Source organism: Eubalaena glacialis, chromosome 10 (assembly GCF_028564815.1).
Source record: "Eubalaena glacialis isolate mEubGla1 chromosome 10, mEubGla1.1.hap2.+ XY, whole genome shotgun sequence".
Taxonomy (NCBI): Eukaryota; Metazoa; Chordata; class Mammalia; order Artiodactyla; family Balaenidae; genus Eubalaena; species Eubalaena glacialis.
The window spans coordinates 122,309,983-122,334,961 of record NC_083725.1 but is presented as its reverse complement, the minus strand read 5'-3'; the positions used below and the strand labels follow the sequence as shown (position 1 = coordinate 122,334,961).

General features: G+C 60.5%; 3 protein-coding genes across 12 annotated transcripts in view; 1 reads left to right on the top strand and 2 right to left on the bottom strand.

The window, feature by feature from the left end:
* Nucleotides 1–24,979, bottom strand: part of RNH1 (ribonuclease/angiogenin inhibitor 1) — an 84,221-nt gene that overhangs the window by 26,890 nt on the left and 32,352 nt on the right. The gene's annotated exons all lie outside the window — the stretch shown is intronic.
* Nucleotides 321–18,646, top strand: LRRC56 (leucine rich repeat containing 56). Of its 2 annotated transcripts, none has more exons than XM_061202373.1 (14): nucleotides 321–415; nucleotides 1,371–1,522; nucleotides 2,209–2,282; nucleotides 2,765–2,955; nucleotides 5,019–5,103; nucleotides 5,634–5,694; nucleotides 13,615–13,711; nucleotides 13,782–13,982; nucleotides 14,770–14,953; nucleotides 15,369–15,545; nucleotides 15,625–15,689; nucleotides 15,790–15,932; nucleotides 16,160–16,293; nucleotides 17,614–18,646. In XM_061202373.1, the coding sequence occupies exons 4-14, from the start codon at nucleotides 2,779–2,781 to the stop codon at nucleotides 17,904–17,906; spliced, it is 1,617 nt and encodes a 538-aa protein (XP_061058356.1). In that variant the 5' UTR covers nucleotides 321–415; nucleotides 1,371–1,522; nucleotides 2,209–2,282; nucleotides 2,765–2,778; the 3' UTR covers nucleotides 17,907–18,646. The 2 variants fall into 2 exon arrangements, with proteins under 2 accessions (XP_061058356.1, XP_061058355.1); XM_061202372.1 differs by having other exon boundaries at nucleotides 5,016–5,103; nucleotides 17,614–18,645.
* Nucleotides 18,509–24,951, bottom strand: LMNTD2 (lamin tail domain containing 2). Of its 9 annotated transcripts, none has more exons than XM_061202352.1 (15): nucleotides 24,623–24,951; nucleotides 23,495–23,518; nucleotides 22,859–23,066; nucleotides 22,617–22,769; nucleotides 22,131–22,215; nucleotides 21,858–22,013; nucleotides 21,482–21,553; nucleotides 21,311–21,399; nucleotides 20,720–21,021; nucleotides 20,190–20,301; nucleotides 19,885–20,074; nucleotides 19,671–19,790; nucleotides 19,390–19,586; nucleotides 19,017–19,147; nucleotides 18,509–18,925 (listed from the first exon to the last, which is right to left on the bottom strand). In XM_061202352.1, the coding sequence occupies exons 3-15, from the start codon at nucleotides 23,044–23,046 to the stop codon at nucleotides 18,555–18,557; spliced, it is 2,166 nt and encodes a 721-aa protein (XP_061058335.1). In that variant the 5' UTR covers nucleotides 23,047–23,066; nucleotides 23,495–23,518; nucleotides 24,623–24,951; the 3' UTR covers nucleotides 18,509–18,554. The 9 variants fall into 9 exon arrangements, with proteins under 9 accessions (XP_061058335.1, XP_061058339.1, XP_061058340.1 ...); XM_061202356.1 differs by lacking the exon at nucleotides 24,623–24,951 and having other exon boundaries at nucleotides 18,509–18,795; nucleotides 18,873–18,925; nucleotides 23,495–24,152; XM_061202357.1 differs by lacking the exon at nucleotides 24,623–24,951 and having other exon boundaries at nucleotides 18,509–18,795; nucleotides 18,879–18,925; nucleotides 23,495–24,152.

Sequence of the window (24,979 nt, the reverse complement as noted above, 5' to 3'; positions counted from 1 at the left end):
CGCGAGTCTCCACCCCAGACCACCTTTGCGGAAGCCGACACCTGGCCTGCCTGCGCCCCGCCGTCTCGACCGCGTCTCACCTCCCCAGCTTCCCTCCCAGCCCGAGGGGCGCTCCCGCGCGTGCGGGGCGGGACACGCGCGAACCCCCCAACCTGGTTGGCCGCCACCCCGCCCGCCCTCCCGCCGGCCCTAGCAACCGTTGCTGAGGGGCGTGACTCGGCCTCGTGGAGCCGGAAGATTCCCGCGGCTCATGAATATTTGCAGATTCAGCGGAGGCCCCGCCCCCGTTGCCTTGGCGCCCAGGCCCCTCAACCCCGCGGCCGGAAGAACAACCCCAAGTCGAAGAGAGCGCCCGGCGAAGGAGGGCGCCCGGGACCAAGCCCCCGGGGCTGGGGCACCGGGGCCGACCCCTCAGGTGAGAGCCGAGAGCGCCTTTGGGTCCGGGGCCGCAGGCCTCGCTGTCTCCTCCCGTGTCGGGGGGGAAACTGAGGCCGGGGATGGAGCAGAAAGACAGTGAGGTCCCAGTGATGCCCCAATTGTCAGATCTGGTCCCCTGGGGACCCATCCCACAACCCCTGGCCCTGCTGAGGGTCTCGCGGTCACCGGGACAGGAGGGACCCCAAGCCCTGCTTAGGGACCCACTCTGGGAGTTTCCATGATAGGGACCTAGGAGGGGAGAGGCCCTATCCTCAGAAGGGATAGCAGGTGGAGGGGACCCAGAGAGGTGATGAGCCCGGCCAGGAGCTGGTGTTAGTCTGGGCCGTGGAGAGAGAAAAGCCACCACATTTCCAACTTCGGGGGCTCACAGAGTGGCAGGGCAGGATGGGATCAGGGCCATGAACAGTGTGGACGGGTCCAGGCCAGTGAGTAGATGAGAAGAGATAGTGTCTCAATGGGAACCTCAGCCTCCAACCCAGGCCCTGCTCCTTGGACCCCAAGACCTTTGGCTAATCTGGACCCATACTCTGGGCCTAGCCATGGGCAGGACCTCAGGTCAGCTGTTCTCAAGCACCGAGGGAAGAGGGTGTCCCACTGGCGTCCCAGGCCACAGCCTGGCCAGCCTATCCCTTTCCCAGAGCCCAAGGCTGGCAGCCCTGGGGTAGGCAGGGGCAGCGTCTTCCTAGGGGGCCTGGTGCTGGGGTCCTCCTTTGAGGCTTAGGGCCTTTCACCAGCTGGAGAAAGGCAGGCAGTAGTGGAACTTTTGGAAAGAAATCCTGGCCAGAAATTCCATGAGGCTCTTCCTGAGGCTCCCCTGCATGGCCTTCACCTCCTTGGGTCCTTGGTGTGTGGTCACTTTCCAGACGAGGGCATGTGGAGCCCGGGCAGCTTGTCCCAAGGCCCAGCACTCCCTCCCACCCTCTCTGTCAAAGGCTAGCTGACCACCCCCGCCCCGGGGAGGATGAATCTTGACCATCCACAGGAGGTGATAGACAAGAACACTGGCCAGAAGCTGCATCTGCCACATTCACTGATTTTGGGGGGGATATTCTTGAGCCCCTGTTCTGCACACTGGACATGGCAGGTGAGTGTCCTGCCCACACAGAGCTCACGCTGTCTCAGGCAAGGCACTCACTCAGCTGAACCGAGGGCTGTAGAAGGGGGTCGGTCTTATCAGGTAGTAAGTCCGAGAAGGTCGGGAGGGAGCACAGGGGTGGAGGTCGGCGAGGCCCTGATCCAAGGTGGAGGGAAGAAGCCAGGATTTCCATACAGACTTCTGGCTCTACCCTCAGAGATGATTCCAGGGTCTGGGACCAGGCACAGGCATCTGTGTCTTTAAGGAGCAATGCCAGGTGAGCCTGGTGCAGGTGGACCACCTCCTGTGGGCCTGGGGGTAACACCCAAGAGGGACAGGGTGCCTGGGAGGCCAGCCCACAGGGGATGGTCCAGAGCAACAGGCCGGGGACCCCTTTTGGAGAGGGTGGAGTTGGGGATGGAGGTAAGTGGGGATTTGAATGAAGACCAAGCATTTGCATTGGATGGACCCAGAGAGACCCTAGCGTCGGTCACCCATATGGCTGTCTTCCCAGTCAGCCGGGCCAGGTGCCCCATCAGGATGGTTGAAAGGACCTAAGGGCCAGGCCCCAGGCTGACAGCCCCACACCTCTGCACCTGCTCGCTTCTGGGCCCTGTGACCTTGGCCCAGCCTGTCCCAGGTCCCTCGAGCATGGTGACCTGACCAGGAGGCCAACCTGACTGTCTCTCTCGCAGGTGCTGCCTGGGGCCACATGCTGCCCTCTTGCCCAGATGTTTGACCCACGGTGGGAAAAAGCATCTGCCTCCAGGTGAGGGGGTCTCAGTGGGCACAGGGGTGGGGGGGAGTGCCTGAGACCCTGGTCCTGAGCCCCCCAGGGTCAGAGACCATCAGGTGGAGAAGGACACACAGCACAGGCCCTGAGGCAGAGGCTTGCTGCTGATTACAGCAGCAAATGGGTGAACGGGACCTGGAGGCAGCCCCGCTCCCTGGCCTACATGGGGCCTCAGAGGGTAGGCCGGAGCTGGCACCCCGCATGGACCCTGAAGCATGGGCAGAAACACAGGGAGGGCGGCCTGCCCAGGCCGGGGGTGTGAGCCCAGGCTGAGGGAGGAGACGGCAAGGCCCCCGGGCAGGCTGGGGCTTCACCACGACAGCCTTCTCCGGGCCAGAGGTGGGCTCCGGGGGCTTGCTGTGTGCGTGGATACATCAAGGGCTGCACAGGGTCTCGGCTGGGTTGTGGATCAGAGGAAGGGCAGAGGCTGATCAGCTTTGCCCTCTGCCTACACCCAGCAGGTTGGATGTGAATGGACCAGGCCTGGGACAGAGCCCATGGGCCTTGGCCAAGCAGAGCCAGTGTCCGAGTGCGGGAGCTGAGCTGGCAGAGCCAGCACAACCCCCGCCCCCAGAGCAAGGCCCCGGGCAGCCGAGGGGGCAGCCGCAGCGAGCGGCTGGTGGAGGAGCACCTGTCACCTGCCCGACTGGTGAGTGCCGGGGGGCTGGGCTCGGCCGCAGGGGCCCGCGTGGCTGACAGGGGCCCGCGTGGCTGACAGAGTCCCTCGGCCCGCTGGGGCCCCTGCGCCTGCTCTACCCTTGGGCCGACCCCAGGTGCTTGGTGACACAGACGTCCCCCAGGCATTCAGGCCGCAGAAGGGCCCGAGCCAGGCCCATCCACAGCTTTGCTGAGCCCCTACAGTGCTCTGGGCTCCAGGGACCCCTCCGTGAACCAGAGAGAAGGCCCCTCTTTCCTGTGGGAAACAGGGTGACAGCCCATCCAAACGTGTGGCGCACAGACTTAGGGAACCGCGGGCAGAGGAGGGCGCAGGCGACTGCAGGGCGGGGCATCCTGGGGTCCCACTGACCTCATCTGGCGCAGTTGTTGAAGCCTTTCTCCCAAACCTGGGGTGCGGTGGCAGCCGCTCCCCCACTCCCACCCTGGGGCCCAGCAGGTTCTGCAGAGCCCTCTCGACTGCAGGTTCCTGCCCAGTGACCCCAGAGAGCAGCCCTGCACCTCCTGGTGACCGGACCCCTTCCCTTGCTGGCCATGCGCCTCGCCCATCATTGGCCACGCTAAGGGCCAGGCGCTCCGCAGCACCCCTCCGGCCCGCACAAACACTTGCACCCAGGTGAGGGACCCTTGGAGACCCTGGGGTGACGCACCCACCAACACTCAGCAGAAGGAAGCCTGGCTGCCTGAGGCCCCCACGCACTTTCCTGACCAACTCGGAGAAGGGTCCACGAGGTCTGGTCACTGCAGGTGGACAGGACACTCCCGCCGGCCCCCTCCCCACACCCCCCAGCAGCCCCTGTGTGTCCGCCCTCCAGCCAGGCCTGCGGCGCCCGCAGCACCCAGGGTCCTGGTCCAGCGTGGACCCGTCAGGTCAGGCCGCCGGCCCCCGCTGCTGCATGGGCTGGGTGCTGGGGACACGCCTTGATAAGAGCCACTCCGTCCACCCTGGGACCTCCCCCTCCCCCACCCAGCTCCTGGCTGGGGAGAGAGCCTGCCTGCGTGAGCGCGGCCCAAGCACCCCAGGACCACCCTTGCTTCCTAACGTATTTGAGTCCAGTGCCCACCGTGCCAAAGCATGGCTGCTGAAGCATTTCCCTTGGTCGCTGGAACCGGGGGTCTCAGGCCTCTGTCCTCCCAGACCCTCCTGCGTGTCGCCAGCATGTGGCAACTGCTTTCTCCCTGAGGCTGAGTCTTACTGAGTCATCCTAACTCCAAGCCCTTCTTCGTTTTTTCTTTTACTGGTTTGAGCTGAGAAGCCATTTTATTTTCCAAGCCACGAGTTCCAGGACCCCTGGGCTCTCTCCACCAGCTCTGAACTCTGCCTTCTGTAAAACCTCATCAAATGCAGTGAACTGTGGCCACCTTACTCTGCCCACAATTGCCTGGCACCTCTCCACCCCCGTCACAGGTTCATTGTGCGCGTCTTCTGCCATCCAGGTTACTACAGGAGACCCTTTTACCAAAAATTCCATTGTCACATGACCTGGGTCTCCATCTTTCCAGCTTCAGTAACACTCACGTCACCCGCCCCCCACCAGTTCCCATCCAGTGTCACATCGTTTCATCATCTTTGTTATGGTAACTATTGGAGCTGCACCTCAGTCCCAAGTTTTGTATGAGTCAGCTATTGCTATAGTGATGCTACGTAACAAACAACCACCAAACTCAACAGCTTACAGTGCAAGTGTACCGTCCATGGGTTTGAAGGAGGCTGGGGCTCGGCCGTGCTGAGCAGAGCTGGGCTTCAGGCCCCGAGCTGCACTGGATCTGTTCCATGGGTCTCGTTAGGACACCAGCGCACCTCAGGGCACGCCCTTCTCTAGCCACACAGGATCACAATCTCCACTCCTGTCACATCACACTTATCGTCCAGCTGGAGCCAATCGTGGCCGCAGTCAACATGGATGAGGCAGGGAAATGCCTGCCACCTGCTCCAGCCTTGCAGCCAAAAGCAGGAGTTTCACTGGGGGGCGGGGCGGGGTGTGTGTGACTACTGTCCAGCTCTCAGGGCTGACTCCCCACCGACCCCTGCAGCAGGCCCTGGCCCAGGTGGATGACCTCCGACTGGTGAGCGTGCTGGAGCTGTGTGTCAACACCCACGAGAACAGCCTGGGGAACTTTGGTGAGAGCCCCTCCCCATGCACACCCGCCACCATCACGGCCAGGCCGTGCTTGAAGGCTCGGCCTGCTCGGGCCTTGCCCACCAGGCTCTGGTCTTTGGACCACTGCACCCACAGACCTGCCCTGCACCTCACTCTCCAGGGACTGAGAACCCTCTCCCGGGGCCCTGAGAGCACGGGACACTGGCTGGGGGGGCCGTGCTCTGGAGCCCAGTGTGTGGTCTGGGCGTGCACACAGTTCCCCGTGGGAGGCGGCCTGTGGGCGAGACCCGCGCCAGCCAGGCTCCCCTCCCCACAGAGTCCCGTGGCCCCGTGGCCTTCCGTGTGCCTCTGCCCCCACGGGGTGCCTCCTGCACCCTCCCCTGCTGGCCTGTGTCATTCGAGCCGGGCCTCAGACATCAGCATGTGGCCCCAAGGCTGCCCCTGGGCCTCAGAGCAGCCGTCGGGCAGCAGGGGCCGAGGGGCGCTGACGCCTCTGAAGGTGCAAAGGGTGGCAGGGCCTGCGCTGACCTCTCTTCCTGCGGCCCCACAGGGCTGCACCTGCCCAACCTCAGCCAGCTGAAGCTGAACGGCAGCTGCCTGGGCTCCCTGAGGTGAGTGTCCACCCCCCGCAGTGGTCACAGGGGAGGGCGTGCTGCCGGCCTGGGTGGGGTCCTGGGCATCCCACTATCTCCGGCTCCCGGCCCTAACGCCCACCCCTGGTCACGTCGCCCACCCCTGGTCAGCGGGAGGCCCCGCTGAGGGTGACGCCAGCCACCCGGAGCCTGCAGTCAGGGTCGGGCTGGCCACGCCAGGTTTTGTGGCTGACGAGGTCTCCAGGGACCTCCCTGTGGTGCCCGTAAGGCGCCCACTGACCTTTGGCAGAGGACCCCCAACCCGCGAGCCTGGGCGGCTCATCACCAACCAGCCTCTGGATTTGGGGCGTCCCCACACCCTTCACCACAGCCCAGGGCTGTGTCCCCGTGCTGGTGGGGCCGTAGCTGGGGGTTGAGCCGGCCCCCATCAGCCCAGCGAGACGAGCAGAGGAGCACGGCCGCTGCTGACCAGCCGGGCCTCAGGCCCCACGTGAAACACAGCAGCATCTTAATAGCTTAAAAGACAAAATGCAAAACTCAGGACAGATTAAGGTTTTTGCTTACTTCGTCGGGCTGGAAAGAACAAAGCTGAAGTAATATCAGAGTTTATTGGGTGTTTGAACAAAATGGGTGTCAGGAAAACCCTGCTGGGATTTTTTTTTGGGTCTTTTTTTTTTTATAAATTTATTTATTTATTTAATTTTGGCTGTGTTGGGTCTTCGTTGCTGTGCGCGGGCTTTCTCTAGTTGTGGCGAGTGGGGGCTACTTTTCATTGCGGTGCGCGGGCTTCTCATTGCGGTGGCTTCTCGTGTTTCGGAGCATGGGCTCTAGGCGCGTGGGCCTCAGTAGTTGTGGCACGCGGGCTCAGCAGCTGTGGCTCGCAGGCTCTAGAGCGCAGGCTCAGTAGTTGTGGCGCACGGGCTTAGTTGCTCTGCGGCATGTGGGATTCTCCCGGACCAGGGCTCGAACCCGCGTCCCCTGCATTGGCAGGCGGATTCCTAACCACTGCCCCACAAGGGAAGCCCAACCCTGCTGGTTTTATGCGGCCAGACAGCCGTCCTGGGGCAGCGGGAGGCCAGTCCCAATTCTAGAAAGTTCTCCTGATGTTTTAAATGGGCTGTAAGTATCCAGTCATTTCCAGGGAAGATGATAAAGGTATTCATTAAGCAGCCTTGCACGATTTTTCCTATTTGTACTGCTGTTTGTCAAATAAACATCAAAAAGAATTTGAAAAACACCTGAAATCCTAGAAGTGGAAGCAAAGAAGATCAGAGGCCGCGTGGCCCCTGTGGGCAGGGACAAGCAGGCAGATGCCAGCTTCCATGGCTCCTGCGTGGCTCCTGGGCCTGCAAGGAAGGGTCCGGAAAGCGGGCTCTCGGAATTGCCTTTAGTACTGATACATGGTTCAGCAATATTCTGACAGCGACGTCAATACTTTAAGTTAACAAAGACAAAAAAAATCATATTTACTCCTTCATTATTAAGGCTTACAAATTAGCTCAAAGAACAATAAAATATATAGAAAACATGAAATAAAGGATGGAAACTACAAAGAGAAGTGGAAGGTATAAAATTAAATATTTGTTACCATTTGTAACAAAACAAAATATTTGATTTCAAAAAAAAAATCAATTCCAAGAAAAAATTAAATCATGATTTATATAAAACATGTGTTCTGTTCCTTGAAAACGACAGTGAAAAATGTAAGGAATTTTTAAGTTGTCTGTTAGCGAATCCTGAAACCTGGCCAAATGTTGTTTGCAAATCTCCACGGAGTGATAGTAAACAAATATTTGTAAAAGGAAACTAATTCAATATGACAGTGCAGTGAAGTAGTATTACAGCTTAGCTGATGACAGAGATAGTCAAGACATTAAAAGCTCAGGCAGTGTTATGAGGACTGGAAAGTAATTTTCATGTGATGGCTGTCACTTCATCCGAAGCTGAGAGAGAATTCAGCCCCTGAAAGTGTCACTGACGTGAGGACAGATGGGGCTGATTTCCAGGCCAGCCAGCATCCGACAAGAGCATCCTTCACCAGGACCACTGTGTGGGGAAACCACAGTAACAATCTCTGAAACTCAACAACTAACTTGGAGATCATTAAAATGATTGAAGGGACAGTTCTCGCTACACCTTAATCGTGTGTGTGTCCCCTGAAGACTCTCCACCCTTCCTCCTCCCGTGAACTCAGACCATGGTGGCTTTCACTTAAGCAGAAACCCCTCATTTTGATTTGTTCCAGTTCATCAGTTCTGGCTGGTGTTGTGGGTGTTTTTTAGGAGGTTTGTCCACACCCCAAGGTCTTGGAGATATTCTACTTTTTCTTCTATTCACTTATGGTCTCACTTTTCACTTTCGGGTCTTTAATGCTACTTATCTGCGAGGTTGCTTCCACTGCTGGTATGAGATGGGGACCCAGTTCTGTTTAGCACCACCTGGTGAGTCGATTTTCCCAGCATCGTCTACCCCAGGCCCACGCAGACACGCTGGCGGAGTGAGGAGCACTCCATCGTCACAGTCTTTATTGGCGCGGCTTTGTGTTAATCTGTAACATGTTACCCTCATCTTAGTTTTCCTTTTTCCAAACTGACCTAGCTATTCCTAAACACTTATTCTTGCATTTGAGTTTTACGATCAGTTTGCTGGGTTTCACACACCCTAATCGTTCAGGATTTTGTTTTGTTTTGTTTTGGAATTTTAAAAAGTCACATGCTCATTTGGGTTAATTTTTACGTTATATACATCCATGAATATGGTATAGCTCTCCATTCATGTGTGCTTTAATGTTTTTAATAGAGTCTTTAAACTTCTTCTGTAAAGTTTATAGGTTAGAACGCTTTCAGCTGCAAGTTACAGAAACCTGCATCCAACCGGCCTGAGCAGTGAGAAATTGTTTATCCCTTAAGTGCCTAAGGACCACGGGCCAAACCCTGTTCTAAGCACAGAGGATATGTCAGGGAACAGAACAGGTGAGAATCCCTGTCTCTGAGGGCACACAAGGAGCCCAGTGGTGGCTCACTCAGCCGGTGGCCCCTCAGGATGTGGCCCCCATCCCCATGCCTGGGGCTGCTGCAGCCACGTTGGTGGGCTGAGGGAGTGTGGTAGCTAGTCTTCTAGGGTTGCTGAACAAAGCACCACGAACCAGGTGTCTTGAACAGCAGAAACTGACCCCCTCAGGTCTGGAGGCCATGAGTCAAGATCAAGGTGTATCTCCTTCTGAGGCAGAGGGAGAACCCAGCTCACTCCTCACTCCTGGGGGTTTGCTGGCCACCTTTGACGTTCCTTGGCTTGTAGACTCATCACCCCAGTCTCTGCCTTCAGCTCACGTGGCCTTCTTCTCCCTGTGTCCAGATCCAAATTTCCCCTTTTTGTAAGGACACCAGTCATATTGGATTAGGGCCCACCTCATCTCCACCAATTACATCTTCAGAGACCCTGTTTCCGTATCAGGTCACATTCTGAGGTCCTGGAGGTTAGGACTCCAACATATGAATTTGGGGGTGGGGGGAGGATGCAATTCATCCCATAACAGGAAATGTGCCCTCCTGTGTCCATCAGTAAGAACAAGAAGGTTCCCAGCATTCTTCTGTGTTTCTTTGGCCAGAACTGTATCATGTATACACTCTCTTACACTAACCACTAGCAAGGCATTGGAATTATGATTGGAGTGGGCTAACCAGGACCCCCACCTGTGCACCCCGCTGCCACTTGGGACAGGGCAGGACACCAGCCTCCTCTGAAGGCAGGGCTCCCTGAAACCAGAACTGAATTAATTCCCACATACTTATAGTATTTTTATAATCATGGATGAGGTCCTGATTCTGCTGTATTCTGTTTGATTGTTGCAAATTTAGAGAAACACTATGCTGATTTAGAATAGATTTTTAAAATTTTTATTTTATTAACTTTTATTGGAGTATAGTTGCTTTACAATATTGTGTTAGTTTCTACTGTACAGCAAAGTGAATCAGCTATATGTATACATAAATGCCCTCTTTTTTGGATTTCCTAGAATAGGTTTTTTAAATCAATAAAACAATTGATTTTTATAAATGGGTCTATTACCTCTGGCAATAGTGTACCTTTGTTTTGTATTTAACATTATTGCCAAACTCTCCTATTAATTCAAATAATTTGTTAATTCAGATGGGTTTCTGTATTGATGGTGATGTTATCAGCAAGTTACGAGTGCTATCTTTCACTCAAATCCTCCTGCTCCTTTTTCTTGTCTTATTGCTTTGGCCAGGATCTACCAGCCAGTACGATGTTAGACAGCGGCAATGACAGTAGCAGGCATCCTTGGTTTGTTCCCGATCTTAACGGGTATGTGTCTGGGTTCCTCTGCATCTATTGACATGATCATAAAATGATATTTCTCCTTTAGTCTATTTATGCCCTGGATTCCACTGACAGATTTTGTGATGGTAGTTCATCCTTACATTCCTGCAGTAACACTACTTGATGAGTTATTTTTAAATCACTGTAACGTTAAAATAATATTTGCTTTGCAATTTTCACATAGTCTTCATGAGTGATAGTGCTTTAATTCCCCAGTTTGTACTTCTCTGGTCCTGGAATCAAGGACTGACTCAGACGGGGCCCTCCCTTTTATTGTTCTCTTCAACTGCTTAATTTTTTGAAACTTCCTGTACAAGAAATTATTGTGGAAGATAGAGATTGTCTATTCCATGATAGATCTTACTTTTAAAGCTGATCCAGATCCAGGGACTTGGCGGGGGTGGGGGGAGGGGTGTTAATCACTGTTTAATTTCTTTAGTGGTTATTAGTCTAGTTTTCTTTCTTTTGGCACCAGCTTTGTCTAGTTTTCAAGAATGTTGGTATATAGTTTGTTCATAATGGTTTTTGTTGTTTTAAATTGCTGCTAGAGCCATAATTATTCCTCTTTTTAAGTTCCATACATTTATTTGCATTGTCCCTCTGTTCATCCTTGATCAGTCCTGCCAGAGGATTGTCTATTAAGTTTTTAAAGAATCAGCACTGGGCTCTGTTAATCTTCTCTATGGTTTTTCTAGTTATTACTGGTTCTATTCTAATCTTGATTACATCTTTCCTTCGTGTTCTTTTGTTATTTGCTGTTGTTCTTTTTCCGGCTCCTTGAGCTGAATGCTTAGCTTAATTATTCTACTCCTTCCAGTTTTTTGATAAATATATTTAAAGATCTAACTTTCTAGGGCTTCTCTGGTGGTGCAGTGGTTAAGAATCCGCCTGCCAATGCAGGAGACACGGGTTCGAGCCCTGGTCCGGGAAGATCCCACGTGGCGCGGAGCAACTAAGCCCGTGCACCACAACTACTAAGCCTGCACTCTAGAGCCGCGAGCCACAACTACTGAGCCCACATGCTGCAACTACTGAAGCTCATGCGCCTAAAACCCGTGCTCCACAACAAGAGAAACCACCGCAATGAGAAGCCCATGCACCGCAACAGAGAAGCCCCCGCTCACCGCAACTAGAGAAAAGCCCGCACGCAGCAACGAAGACCCAATGCAGCCAAAAATAAATAAATTAATTAATTAATTTTAAAAATAAAATAAAAAATAAAAAAATCCTGGAGGGCAGCTAGCAGAGGCTTGGCATATGCAGAATTGTAATCTTTGCAGAAGTGAAGAGAAACAGTAGAACCTAACAGATGTTTAAAGAATAAAGAAAACTTGTCAGACATAAAAGAAAACTTTCATCTACAGATTGAAATAAAAAACTGAAACTGAATTGCCAACCCTGAGACATATCCTAATAAAGTTCCTGGACTTCAAGACACAGATCATACTGGGGGCAGCCAAGGAAAGAGATCAAGTCTTCCTTTAAGAAGAGAAAAAAAGGGAAGTTTTCCTCAGACTTCTCCATAGAAACACTCAAAGCCAGAAGAGAGTAGAATGATGTCTACACAGCCCAGCAGAAAGACGGTATGAATCAAGAATTTCATACCCAGCCAACATTTTTGGAATGAGTAAGAGATTAAGGAAAATAGTTTGATTAGCCCCTCTTGAAGGAATCATGAGACGCAAATTTCAGCCAATTAAAAGATGATTGGAAAATGCATTGAAGGCAATAGACGGGGGAGAAACATGGAATCTCTGTAACTAAAGGTGGAGATTACGGTAACAGACCAAAACTTAAAAAACGCAACATACAGGGCTTCCCTGGTGGCGCAGTGGTTGAGAATCTGCCTGTCAATGCAGGGGACACGGGTTCGAGCCCTGGTCTGGGAAGATCCCACATGCCGCGGAGCAACTAGGCCCGTGAGCCACAACTACTGAGCCTGCGCGTCTGGAGCCTGTGCTCCGCAACAAGAGAGGCCGCAATAGTGAGAGGCCCGCGCACCGCGATGAAGAGTGGCCCCAACTTGCCGCAACTAGAGAAAGCCCTCGCACAGAAACGAAGACCCAACACAGCCAAAAATAAATTAATTAATTTAAAAAAAATAGAATCTAGGCAACAAAATAAACTCTAACCTTTTAAAAAAAAAAACAAAAAACGCAACACACAGGTTAATCGGTGGATGAGACGTAACCGAAGGGGAATTTGTGAACCGGAAGATGGGCCCCAGCGATGCAGAAAGGTGAGGCAGGCCAGGAACACCTCAGAGGTGAGGAGGCGGCTTCACGTGGACCAGGGGAGCAGGCAGAGCCCCCAAAGCAGGAGGAAGAGCAGATGCCAAGACCCGGGGTGCCACAGTGCAGGTGCGATTCAGGACCATGGGGAGACCAGAGCTGCTGGAGCCGGGGCAGGGAGGGCAGGGCGGCCAGCAAGGACCAACGTGCACCACCTCATCACCGCAGGGAAGCCCCTCACCTCAGCGTCTCCAGTGAGTCAGCACTTCCAGGCAGCATTTCAGACCCTCACTCCCAATCTGAATGCCCAAGAAGCTATTAATAGTATAATTAGGAATATAGCAATACCCCCAGCATGAAAGGGAAAAGTCAGGACAAACCCACAGGACCCCAGAGGAAGCAGACAATGCCAGGAGGGGAGTAAAACGTCCAGGCACCTTCAGTGAATGTTCTGAGAGACACAGAAGAAGACGTGGCTTCTTTGCACCCTCAAAACAAGAACAGAATGCCATGAAATAAGATCAGAGAACAACGAAGGGCGCTTGGGAATTAAATGCATGAGGGCTGACAAAAAATGTTACCAGCATTGTTGGAAGACAAGAGAATCTCCCAGAAAGCAGAGGAAAGGCAAAGAGATGGAAATGGGAGAGAGAAGGGATGAGAACAAGCTCCTTCTGAGACCACACGTGAGAGGCTGAGCTCCAGATATGAGAGCAGAGACCGCGAGGAGAGAAAATACAAAAGGGAACATCCCAGAAGCTGATGGAAAGGATGTGCAACAGTGGGCCGGTGCCCGGACAGGAGACGAGGGTCACCCAGGCTGAGAGGACCCCGCGGGCAGAGGTGGGGCCCACTGAGGTTGGGGGCAGATGGGAGAGCCCCGGCCTGCCCACTGGCAGGGGAGCGGCCGCCAAGGGAGGGTGGCACAAACAAGTCCCAGGTGGGGGCAAGGGGAGGGGCTGTGACACAGGGAAATCATCCACAAAAGAGGCCGGGGGGAAAGAAGGAGGGAGGACACCCCGGCTGACCCCGCTGGGGAGGGGACATCTCGCCCACACCCACTGCAGCGGGCAGCGGCCGTCTAGCACGAGGGCAGCTCCCGTGGCCAGGCCCGGACCCTGCAGGGGTTGGATAAGGTGCCCAAGACAGGTGGCTGCAGCCAGGAGGGAAGACAGGGGGCCGGGGGCTCTGGAGCCCCTTCCTCAGCCTGGAGGCCACCCAAGCCAGTCACAACTGTCCCTGCCCCTGGAGACAGCCAGATGTGGGTGGCGGCTGGGCAGGAGGCGTGGCACAGGGCCTTCACGGCCACCGAGACACGACCCTCCGCCCCAGGACAGCACTGACCAGCCAACCCTACCCTCTGCAGGGACCTGGGCACCTCCCTGGGCCGCCTGCAGGTGCTGTGGCTGGCTCGCTGCGGCCTGGCTGACCTGGATGGCATCGGCTCCTTCCCAGCCCTGAAGGTGGGTCTGCGGCGCTCTGGGGAGTGCAGGGGGCCCAGGGGCCCTGACTGAGCCCCCTCGTGCCCCCCAGGAACTCTACCTTTCCTACAACGACGTCTCGGACCTGAGCCCGCTGTGCCTGCTTGAGCAGCTGGAGGTGCTGGACCTGGAGAGCAACTGCGTGGAGGACCCGGGGCAGCTGTGCTACCTGCAGCTGTGCCCGCGGCTGGCCTCGCTCACCCTGGAGGGCAACCCGCTATGCCTGCGGCCCGGCCCCGGCCCCGCCCACCAGGTGGGCACCGGGCGGGGAGGCGCTCTGTAGCTCCAGCCTCTCGGCCCAGGCACTGCTTTGCCCACCTGAATGCCGGCCGGGTCGCAGGGTATCCTAGGGCACAGGCCTAGGGCACGCCCGCTTGTTGCCGGGGGCTTCTTCACTGGGAGCTCATTCCCATGTTGCTGGAGGCCCGGCGGCTGCCAGCTCGTCCTCCTGGGCCAGGACCGGACTCCGAAGGGCCACGCGTACACCCCAAGAGGTCTGTGCACACGCCATGGGGAACCACGTGTGTTCTGTACAGTCTCCACTTAAGAGTCGTGTACACAAGCACACACGCTCACATACACACACCCGTGCAGGCCCCGTTCAGAGGCAGCCCCACCCCCTGCAGCGCTGCTCGTAAGCCGGGGGCCTGTGCACACCGCCCGCAGCTGCACACACCCCCGCACTGCCCGTGAACACCCAGAGCTCACACGCCTGCCCAGCTACTCATGGTGCCCGTGCACAGCGGCTGCCCACTGGGCCGGAGCTCTGAGTTCAGGGCAGCTCCGCAGGCCAGAGGGCACCCCTGGACCCTGGCAGTGAGCCCAGAGAGTGAGATCATGCGTGGGTAAGAGCCCAGGGCCCCTGCAGTCCCTGCTGTCCCAGAGTGACCCTGGCTGGCCTGGCAGCCTGGGCAGAGAGAGATGGCATCCCCGACCCCCAGCTCCCCTGCACTGCCCCCCAGCAGGTCTGGGGGCAGCGGCTACAGGGCGATGCTGGCCTGACGGGCCCACCGGACGCAGGCCTGCCACCCCCACCGCAGGTGCCCCAGGGCTACAACTACCGGGCAGAGGTCAGGAAGCTCATCCCCCAGCTGCAGGTCTTGGATGAGTTGCCGGCCACACACACACGCCTGCCGACCTCCCGGAAGCTGGACCACGACTGGCTCATGGTGAAGGAGGCCATCAAGGAGGGCAGCGTCCTGGACAGTCTGCTCCCCGGGCTGGGTACAGACGGAAGCCGTCCAGGGGCCTCGGGCTGGGGCTGCCCCAGGAGAGGGCTCCACCCCCCCACCCCTGGCCCCGCCCACAAGTCTCTCAGAGACGGAGAGCTGCCTCGTGTCGCTTCTCAGCCTCGAACCACCACCCCACCCCACCCCACCCCCGCCTGCCCCGTCCCCAGAGCCCTGCACACCCACCCCCAGGCCAGGACACCCTCCCTGTGAGCAACCCTGGTGGGGGCCTCCCCAACCATCCTCAAGGGGAAAGGAGGGCCAAACCTGCCCCCTGGTGGCGCTGGGCCTCGGGCACACAGATGCTGGGTGGTGGGGGGCCCTGCTCCGTGGACAGGCTTCAGCTGGGGGGCTCCTGGGTGGCCGGCTGGCGTGGGCCGTGATGACCTCTGATTTTGACTGTTGTGCAGGTCGTCCCCACGGATCCCCCGTTTGGAGACTCAGCCCCGAGCTATGCTCACCTGAGACCCAGCGCAGGGCCCCCAGGCCCTGGCCCCGCTCCCTGCTGGTCCCCGGGGGCCCCCTGCCTGAAGGCCTTCTTCCCCAGGGCCCAGCCCCAGAGGACGACGCCAGCAGCCTCACCCACGGTAGGCGACCCACCTCGGCGTGAAGCTGCCCTGTAGCCCCTCAGTCCCAAACTAGGCCCAGCCGCACCCTCTTCTTCAGGTGCCGGCCGGGTCCTCTGTGGAAACCCCACCAAAGGCCTGCAGGAGCGTCGGCACCAGTGCCAGGTACAGCCTGCTCCCCCCAGCAGGCCGTGCCCCGGCCTGACGCGCCTGCCCCAGCACCCCCCCGAAGACCGTGCCCCTGAACCAGCCCCTCCCTCCCCAGGCTGGGGCACACCCAGAGAGGCTGCCGCCTCCCGGGCCGGAAGACCTGGCCACCCGGGCCTCCGCCCCAGGGCCTGACCCTGCAGACAGCCGCCACCTCCTGGCCTCGGCCGGGCTTCCGGCCTTGAGGGAGCTGCGCCTGCGGTGGGTGCTCCATGCCCCCCACCCTGGCCCTGCCACCCTGTGTGTCCCGACCGGCGGGGGCTTATGGCTGGGACCTGCCTTGGCTGAGTGGTCGCTGGTCCTCTGGGTGGCTGGAGGGGCTGGTCATGGGAGCCCAAGGCTGGGGGACCAGCCCAGAGTCACACTCATTTGGGATTGGCTCCAAAGGAGGGGCAGGGCTGCAGCCTCTCCCCTTCCCCGCACCCCAGTCCCCTCCCCAGTAGGTGCCTGGAGTCCCGGGAGGAGGGGGCTGCCGCCCCTGGGGGCCCACAGGGGGGCCCTGAAGAAGAGCAGGACAAGGCTGGGCCCAAGACTCGCCCCAGCCCCCCGAGCCTGGCCCCAGGTACCGGCGTGACCGCGCACACCGGCTCAGACCGGCTCTGCCCCCTCCTCAGCCAGGCTCTGAGATGGGTGGGACAGGGAGGTCCTCTCTTGGGGGTGGGGTCTCACAACCAAGGGGTTCCAACCCCAAGTCCCCCTCCCCTGAGCCCATGGGACCGTGTGGCCACCAGGGCTGGATGAGAGAGAGAGCGAAGGCCCTCCGGAGAAGGGCAGTGTGAGCACAGGCCAGGGGGTCCTGAATGAAAGAGCAAGTGGCCCCAGGGTGGGGGCGATGAGGGGCCAGGAGCAACAAGCAGGACAGGCCCACCAGAAGTCCCGAGGGGAGCATGGCACAAGGCCAGCAAAGGGAGCAAGGCCACCAGATGGGCAGGAGACCAAGGTGGGGAGGGGGACTGCCCTTCCTCTGCAGACAGGGCCTATGCTGGGCTCGCGACACAGAATTAAGCCAGGCGAGGCCCTCCCTCAGGGACACTGGCTTCAGAGTGACCATGGCTGAGAGGAGCAAATGCAGGGCCTGTGAGGCAGAGAGACCCCTCACCCAGCAGGCCCCAGGGAGGCTTCCTGGAGGAAGGGTCTGAACCGACTGGCAGGACAGCTGGGTGGGCAAACCTGGGGAGGGGGCGTTGTAAGCAGGGGCCACAGGAGTGTAGGCTGCAAGATTGGCCCAATGACCCTCCGGGGTGGCGTGGCATTGGGGACGGGTGCGCATCAAGGAAGCCAGGATGGAGCAGGGACAGGGCAGGTCAAAGCTCTGCACTTCCTGTGCCGGCTGCGGCCTGTGGGGAGGGGCTGGGGAAGGTGGGCCATGAGACAGCCAGGAGGGGTGGAAAGGTGGAGGGGGAGCAGGCAGGCAGCCAGGAGGAGTGGCTGGAGGGGTGACAGCCAGTGAGGGACAAAGGGGTGCCAGGACCTCCTACTCCAGTCCGGGTCCGGGTGGGCTCTGGGTGACCACGGACACACCCACCCAGCCTGCCCTCAGGTGGGTGCCAGGGCCTCGCTCTATAGGGGAGATTTGGGAACTGCCCCAGGGCCACCAGCCTGTGAGCATGCCCTGGGGGACGGGACCCAGTGACCCAAAGCCAGAGCCCAGATTTCCCCAGAGGTGGGTCCAGCTCAAGCAAAGGTCAGAGGTCACAGGGCCGAGGGGCCACAGCTTCCCTGGGGAGCACAGGAAGTGGGGCAGTGGGGTGCTGCCTTGGGGGGGGGTGAAGGGCTAAGGGGAGGAGCCACAGTGGACACTGCAGCCCTGCCCATGGTGACCGCCCCAAGTGACTCCTTGGGGGCCCTTGTCTGACGTGCTGTCTCTTTCCTTCTTTTCCAGAGCCTTCCAGGACCTTGGGCTACAACCTGACCCCCTCTCCTCCCAAGTCCCTCATGCCATCTGACAGGGGCAGCAGCTCCTGGGGGTCCACAGATCTGCAGTTCCGGGGGCGTCGCCTCAGAGCCCTGGGTAGTCTGGGGCCTGGCCTGGGTCAGGGGCTGGCTGCAGTGACTGCTCTGAGAGCCCTAGAGGTGGCCTCAGGCCCCAGCCCTCGAGCCGAAGGCTGTCCAGGCCCAAAGCCAGCACCAGATCCAGCAGCCAGACCCCCAGCCTCCGGTGCATGCCGCACCTGAACCTCATGACCCCAGCCCAACCCCACCCCTAGTGTACACCACTACCCACTGCCAGGCTGGCCTGGGCAGTAGGCAAGGGCCCCAGGGCGATCGTGGGAGCCCCCGTGTGAACTCTGGCCTCACAGAACCCAGAGCACCTGGGCGGGTGTGTTGGGGGGTGGGAAGTGAGCCCGGTACAGGAGAGGACCCTCTTGGTAGAGGGAAGTTAGGAGTTGGGACCACCAAGGGTGGGAAGAGGGAGAGCCCAGGATAGGATGGTCCAACTCGCCCCCGCTGGCCCAGCTGCCCACCTCTTCCGTGTGGCCTGGCCTTCCCAGGAGGAGCAGGCCTGGAAGAGAGCGGACTGCGCCCAGGCTGGAGCTGGGCCCTGTCCATCCCCTGGCCAGCCCTCCAGCTGCCCCCGGGCTCTGAGCCACCCTTGGGCTGCCGGGTCCCGAGCAGAGGCGCTTGCCCTAGGCCAACCAGGGTGCGACCACGCCTCCCATCCCTGGTGGACTTGTGGGGTTCCCCGCGCGGGGATGGGGTGGCCAGCTCCCTCCTCTTGGGGCCGGATACCCGGAAACCAAGCGAATCATTTTCGCGAATCATTTTCGACTGTCAGGTGTACAGAAATGCGGTTTACTTGGTAGGCGGCGTTGGTTCAATAAACTATGCAGCTGGCACCGCCTGCCTCCGGCGCTTTCTCCCCGCCCCGCCCCGCAGCCACAGTCGTGGGGACGCGGGAGCACAGGCGCCGGTGCCGCCGCCCTGCCCGGCCCTACACCGGCCAGCGCGAGTCCGCAGTGATGGGCGGGCAGCTGAGGAAGCGGAAGCCGAACCTGCTCTCGGCCGTGCTCTGCACCGACAGCGCCACCATCGGACAGCCGCGGTCCACGCTCTTCCGGCGCACCTGGGGGGGCGGAGCCTGAGAGGCCGCAGGGCGGGGGCGGGGGCGGGGGCTGCCCGGACGCCCGCGCCAGCACTCACCCGGACCTTGAGTTCCTTCCTAGCGTGGCAGTCCTCGAGGCCCAGCCCTGCCTCTGCGCGGGACAGTGAGGGGGTGGGGTCGGCCGGCCGCCTCCTTCTCGCTGTCCGCCCCTCCCTCCACGTCCCTCCCTGCTGCGCACTCACCGGGGATGGGGATGGGGCTGGCGGGCAGGAGCTCTGGGTGGGTCTCGGCGGCGCCCTCGGGCCGCGCTGGCACCTCTCGCTGGCGGAGGAGCTTGCTGGTGGTGCTCAGGCGGGGCAACTGGACCCGCGTCCTGGGGGGAAGGGCGGTGAGGGGGGTCGTGAGAGACAGAGCCTGTCCGCGGGAAGGGGTGGTTCCGGAGGGGACGGGGCCAGGGGAGGTGGAGGACCTGAGGGGAGTCCTGAATAGCTGGAGGGTGGTCCTGGCAAGGGCGGGCCCTGGGGAGGTGGGGGACAGTCCTAGCAGGGGGTCTGGGGTCTTTGTCGAGTCTGGGCCTGGGGAGGAGGTACGGACTGAGGGAGCCGAGGTCCCCACCCCGGCCTCCGGCGCCCGGCCCGGGCCTCCTGCACCCGACCCTTGCGCGGGAGTCGAGGCAGGGGCTGCTGCTCCGCGAGGTCGGCACCGGGCCGGGCCTCTGAGAGCGGGAAACGGTCGATGGACAAGTCGGTGTTGTCGGAGAAGATGCTACACACGGGGGTCACGCAGTGCGCGGCCTGGTGCTCGCTGAGGACCTGCGGGGCCGTGGGGGACACGGTGGTCACCTCCACCCCGCAAAGCCAGCCCTTCCCACCACCCCCGCTGGGACCCGCACTGACCTCGCCTTGGGGGTTCAGGAGGAGGGTCACGCAGCCCCGGCTGGAGTGGAAGTGGACGGGCTCCTGGCCCAAGGAGGAGGGTGGCTGCCGCTTGGTGCTGCCGGGCGCCTCGCCCCACACCTGGGGACGGCGTCGGCGGCGGGTGAGGGGTGAGGGGCCGGCGGCGGGGCGGGGCCGGGGCGGGGCCGCGAGGGGCGCGGGGAGCAGGGCGCACCGTGATGTGGTGCCTTGGCTCCAGCAGCGTGCTGGGCGGGAAGCGGTACATGCACACGGGGAAGTCGCGCACCAGCTGCTGCAGCACGAAGCCACCCAGGTCGGCCGTCTCCTCCAGCGACTGGTTGAGGATGCGCACGAACCTCCGGCGGCGGCTCACCGCCACGATCTTCAGGCAGGAGCCCGCGGGGCTGGGGCGGGAGCGCGGGCAGGGGCGCTGTGCCGAGACGTTCGGGCCCCTCCCACCGTGGTCCCGCTAGGAGACCTGCTCCTGCCCCTGCGCTCGGGGCTGGCTCCCCTCCTCACCTTGGACAGCGCCCGGAATGCCGGGGGTGGGGATCCGCACAGGACTCAGCCTCCTGGCCATTGCTGCCCTGCCTGTCCGAGTGGGTTTTCCGGAGATCCAGGGAGAGGCGGCCTGTCCAGGAGGGGAACCCCAATATGCAGCGTCCACTGGGGACATCTCCTGTGAGGCCAGACCTGGCCCACAGCGCCCTGCGGTTCCACGTGGGAGAGGAGCAGCACCAGGCAAGGGTCAGATCCCAGACAGGAGAGGTGGCTGGACCCAGGTGGCTGAGGGAAGCAGAGGAGTGCCTGGCAGCACTTGCTGGGGGGTGGGGGGAAGTGGATTCAAGCCAGAGCACAAAGGCAGTGGCAGCAGTCCTCTAAGACCACCTTAACCCCTAGGGATGTGGCTGGAAAGGCCCCAGCTGCCTCCAACTGGGCTACTGTGAAAGCCCAGAGGGTGGGGGACATCCTTTAGGACTTTGGGCAGAGGTCACAGTCCTGCGGGGCTGGGAGGGGGGAGAAACCAGGGGAGACCCGCCCCACTCCACCTTCCCATGTTGCTCGACTGTCCCCGCTGAGGCTCTGCGCCTGTGCCCCCGTCTGCTCAGCAGTGTGGCCTGGCGCCTGGAGAGGGTCCCCTGTCACTTTCTGCATGTGATAGCGTGCAGCCAGCAGGCAGCTGCTGGACTCGGAGTCGGTGCCCCCGGAGCTGCTGGCGCCCGCCAGGGGCAGGGAGCTCCACTCGACGCTCTTGAGACGATGCTCCCTCTGCCAGCAGTACGGCTCTGAGTTCCACTGGTCAGGCTGTGTGGCCGGTGGGAGCTCCGGGAGCGGCGGGGCCCGGGGGTGCCTGCAGGTCAAGATCTGCGCGCTGCCCGTGGCTTCCGCTCCTGGACCCCAGCCCTGCCCCCATCCAACCTCCATAAGGAGGGCAGGGCACACCAAGTTGTGGCCCCAGTCCCTGGGATCCAGCCTGGACAAAGGGCTCATGGCTGGACAGAGATGGCCCCAGAGCCCTTTCCCTTCTAAGTGACCTGTCCAGGGACACTAAGGGGTGGAACTTGGAGTTTGGTCCATACCAACCAAGGCAAGCCCTCCCCTCCCGTCACCCCTAGGGAGTCCCCACCCAGCGCAGTTACTTTTGATCCGAGCTGGACTCGAGGTCGGTGAAGAGGCTGGGGTACCGGTGGGCGATGCTGTTCCAGTCCACATCCTCCAGCCGGAAACCCTGGCCAGGGGGCAACAAGCACATGACCTGACCCTCCCGCAGGACCGCAGAGCCAAGAACACACCTGGAGGGCCTCGCTTACCTCCCCAGCAGTGGGGGACCGATCGTTCTCAGAGAGGTCACTGGGGTCCATCAGGGTCTCTGCCGTCACCACCTGCAAAAGGGGCAGCAGGCTGGGGGAAGCACTCCTCTCTGCCCAAGGTCACTCTCCCCTCTGACCTCCCCAGTACCTGAGGCACACACTTGCTAAGTATCAGGTGGCGGGACTACAGGGCTTGTAGCTCCTCCCTGTCCCAGGCCTCGGTCCTGGTTCCAGAGGCAGCCTGAGGGGGGCAGGCCTCCCAGGCAGCCCAGGGACCCCCAGCAGAAGCGCCAGTCTCAAGGGGACATGCTAGCTGTCGGAGGGAAGACCAAGGAGGGCGGGCTTGTGGGGGCCGGGGCCCAGGGGCCAGGCTCACCTCCACACTGCCCGTGGAAGACCGCAGCATGCGGCCCACCCAGGAGGAGCGGGCCAGCTGCAGGAGGCAGGACCTCTGGAAGGCCTGCAACTCGGCCTCCAGCTGCCGCAGCGTGTTTCCGGTCTGCAGCAGCCGCTCCTCCAGGTGTGCCTTCTCCTGCTCGGGGAGGGCCCAGAGGTGGGCGGGGCCTTCTGCAGACACCCCTGCCTGGCCCCCCATCCTCACCCCGGCTTGGGTCCCGCACCCCGCTCCCTGCCCCCACCTGCCCCTCACCAGCTGGGCCTGTTCCTTCTGCCCTTCCAACTCCAGAGTCAGCCTTTGGACCTGGTTTTGCAAGAACTTCCGACTGCGCGAGCTCCTGGGGGAAAGGGCAATCTCAGCAGCCCCCACCTCTGGGTCGGCAGCCATGGAGAGAAGGAGGGGCTCCTCTTCACTGTCATTAGGGGCCTGAGGGCACAGAGTGCAACTGGGCCAGGCCAGGTCAGGCCCTGAAGAGGTCTGGGCTGGAGGTGGCGTCTAGGTTGGGTTCAGCAACCACGGACATGTTGGGGATTAGGGTCTGGGTGGCTTTACAGTATATTAACCTCTTCAGGGCTGGGGTGGGGGATCAGGGCCAGGTAAGGACTGGGGCTAGAGGCAAAGGTCAGGGCCAGGGTCAGGGCTGCGGTCTTGGCAGTGGACTTTGGAGTCAGACATAAACTCGGAGTTAGGGTCGGGACGGGGACTGGGCTGGCGGGGGACCAGCAGTATGCCGCTGACCTCTCGGCTGGAAGCCCAGCCACTTCCTGCAGGATACGGCAGTGTCGGGCCTCCCGGTGGTTCTCGATCGCCCACCGCAGGGCCTGGATCTCCAGTTCTCGCTGCCTCCACAGCAGCCGCAGGGTGCGGGGGTCCAGGGACTCCGGGGCAGACCTGAAAGGCCAGTGCTCCTGCCGCTTGATCAGGCCCTGCTCTCTGGCTGGCCTGGTCCAAGCGGCTGACCTCCCCGCTCCCCTCCTTACTGCGGGCTGACGGAGGAGACCATCCTGGTGGAGCTGGGCTTGGTGTCCTGAGGGCACGCGGGAGCCCCAGGGTCGGCAGAGGTGCTGGCTGGAGGCCCCACGTGGCCACTGAACAGTTCTCGGTCCACCAGGGATGGGAAAGCCTCTTCCTCGGCATCTTCAGCCTCCTGACAAGACTCAGGGGCCATTCTTGATGTTGTTGAGGGAGCTGAGAGGAGGGATGGTAGGGCTGCCCTGGGTCCCGTGTGTGGGCACCCCTGCAGGGCTCTCCTTACATGACCAGCGCACGTGCGTGTGTATGGCAGCCCCAAGATGGCACCACTGGTTCACAGGGCGTCACTCTCCAAGAAGGGGTGTGTGTGTGTGTGTCTGCCCCACAGGACAGCACACTGCCAGTCACGTGGGTGTCCACACCTGCGTGTTTCTGACCAGGCCAGGGCAGCAGGTCACCCCCACCCCTGGCACCATGTCACTTGGGTGTTCACACATTCTCTGTCATCTCCCCCCTGTCACCCTCGCCCTCCAGGACCTGCAGTTCTGCCCCCCAGCCTAGTGCAAGTGTCCCCAAAGGTGCTAGTCCTTTGCCGGTGATGTCCCTGTCCCCCTCAGACCCAGGGCCCTCCTGCCAACACTCACCTGAGGCCTGAAATCCAAGCAGGCCTGGGGAGAGAAAGGCTCTACAGTGTTGCCATGGATACCAGCACCCAGAAGGGGAGGGGCCGTTTGTTACCAGGAGCCTCCAGGGAGACCCCAGACCGGGGCCCTGAGTGGACCCTGGGCCCCCTCCTTGTCCAGCCTGAAGGAGAAGCTGTGAGAGGCTGAGCTACTGCCCAGCTAACCTCCGCAGGCCCAGGGGACACAGAGTGACCAGCAGGGCCTGCCATGGTCCCCAGCTCAGCCCAACACCTCCAACCGACCCTGGGGCAGGTTCCCACCGTCCCTCCCCAGCCTGACCATGGTGATCAGTGGGTATTGGGGGCATTGCTGCCCTGTGAGTGTGTCCACAGGCCAACAGGACGGCCTTCGTGAGAATGTGGCCCTCAGTGGGGCCTGAGCTGACTGGGGAGGAGGGAAAGGAGGCAGGTGAGAGCTCCGAGAACCTGGCGGAGGGGCTTGCTGAGCTCTAACCAGCAGTGGAGCCCCTCCTGAGTTCTTCCTACGGCCTCTGTGCCCATAGCGGCTGGTGCCCATTTACCTGACCAAGAGAGAAGCCTCCCCTTCCCCTCCCCGCATCCACCTCCACCACTTGAGCCACTGCAGGGAGGCCTGGGGACACTTATATAACAATGACAATGGTCCCCTCACCCGCGCCCCTGGACAAAAGTGAGGCCCCAGACCTGACCCGTAAGACTCATGCCCTCCAGTAGTTGCCCCACCCCCACCCCACCTTCATTCCTTCACCATTCATTCATTCAGACTTTCAGCTTTTGCTCTTGGTAGGGCTTGTGGCGGGAGGGAGGACCCCCCCACCCCCACCCCCACCCCCACCCCGCCCATGGCCCAGTCTGATTGGGCGAGTACAGGCTCTGGATGCCCTTGCTGCTGGGCCACACAGATAGCATTGAGGCTACGAGGGGCCCTGGCTGCCGCGCTGGCTTGGGGTCTCCTGGCAGGAGAGCAGGACTGGCCTGGTGCAGGAGCGTGTCCACAGCTTGGGCAGGCATTGGGCCCCACTGAGGGCAGGAAAGGGTGGGGGGAAGGAACCTCAGACAAAGAGTTCAGGGCCTTTGTCCCAGGCAACCTCTGGGCGGCCCCCTCACCCACCAGGATTGTCAGCCTGGCAGCAGCCAGAGAGGAGCAGCGGCCAACCAGCTCCACTCCCTCCCGCTAAGAGCCCCCGACCCCTGTGCGTTCCGACGCGGGCCCATCAGGCCGGGGGAGGGGCGGTTCTGGCCCCGCGGCTCCTCTGGGCGCAGGCCGGGCTCGCGGGGTCCCAGGCCGGCGCCCCCTCCCTAGGCGGGAGACTCATCAGACTGGGCGGCTTCTGCGGAAGTCAGTCGTGGAGCGCGGCCAGGCACCTGCCCCACGCGCCGCCTGCGACCGCGGTCTGGGACGCGCTTCCGTGTTGTTTTCCGACTTGGGGCGTGCGTGGACCCGGGTTCTGTCCGCCCCTCAGCTCCC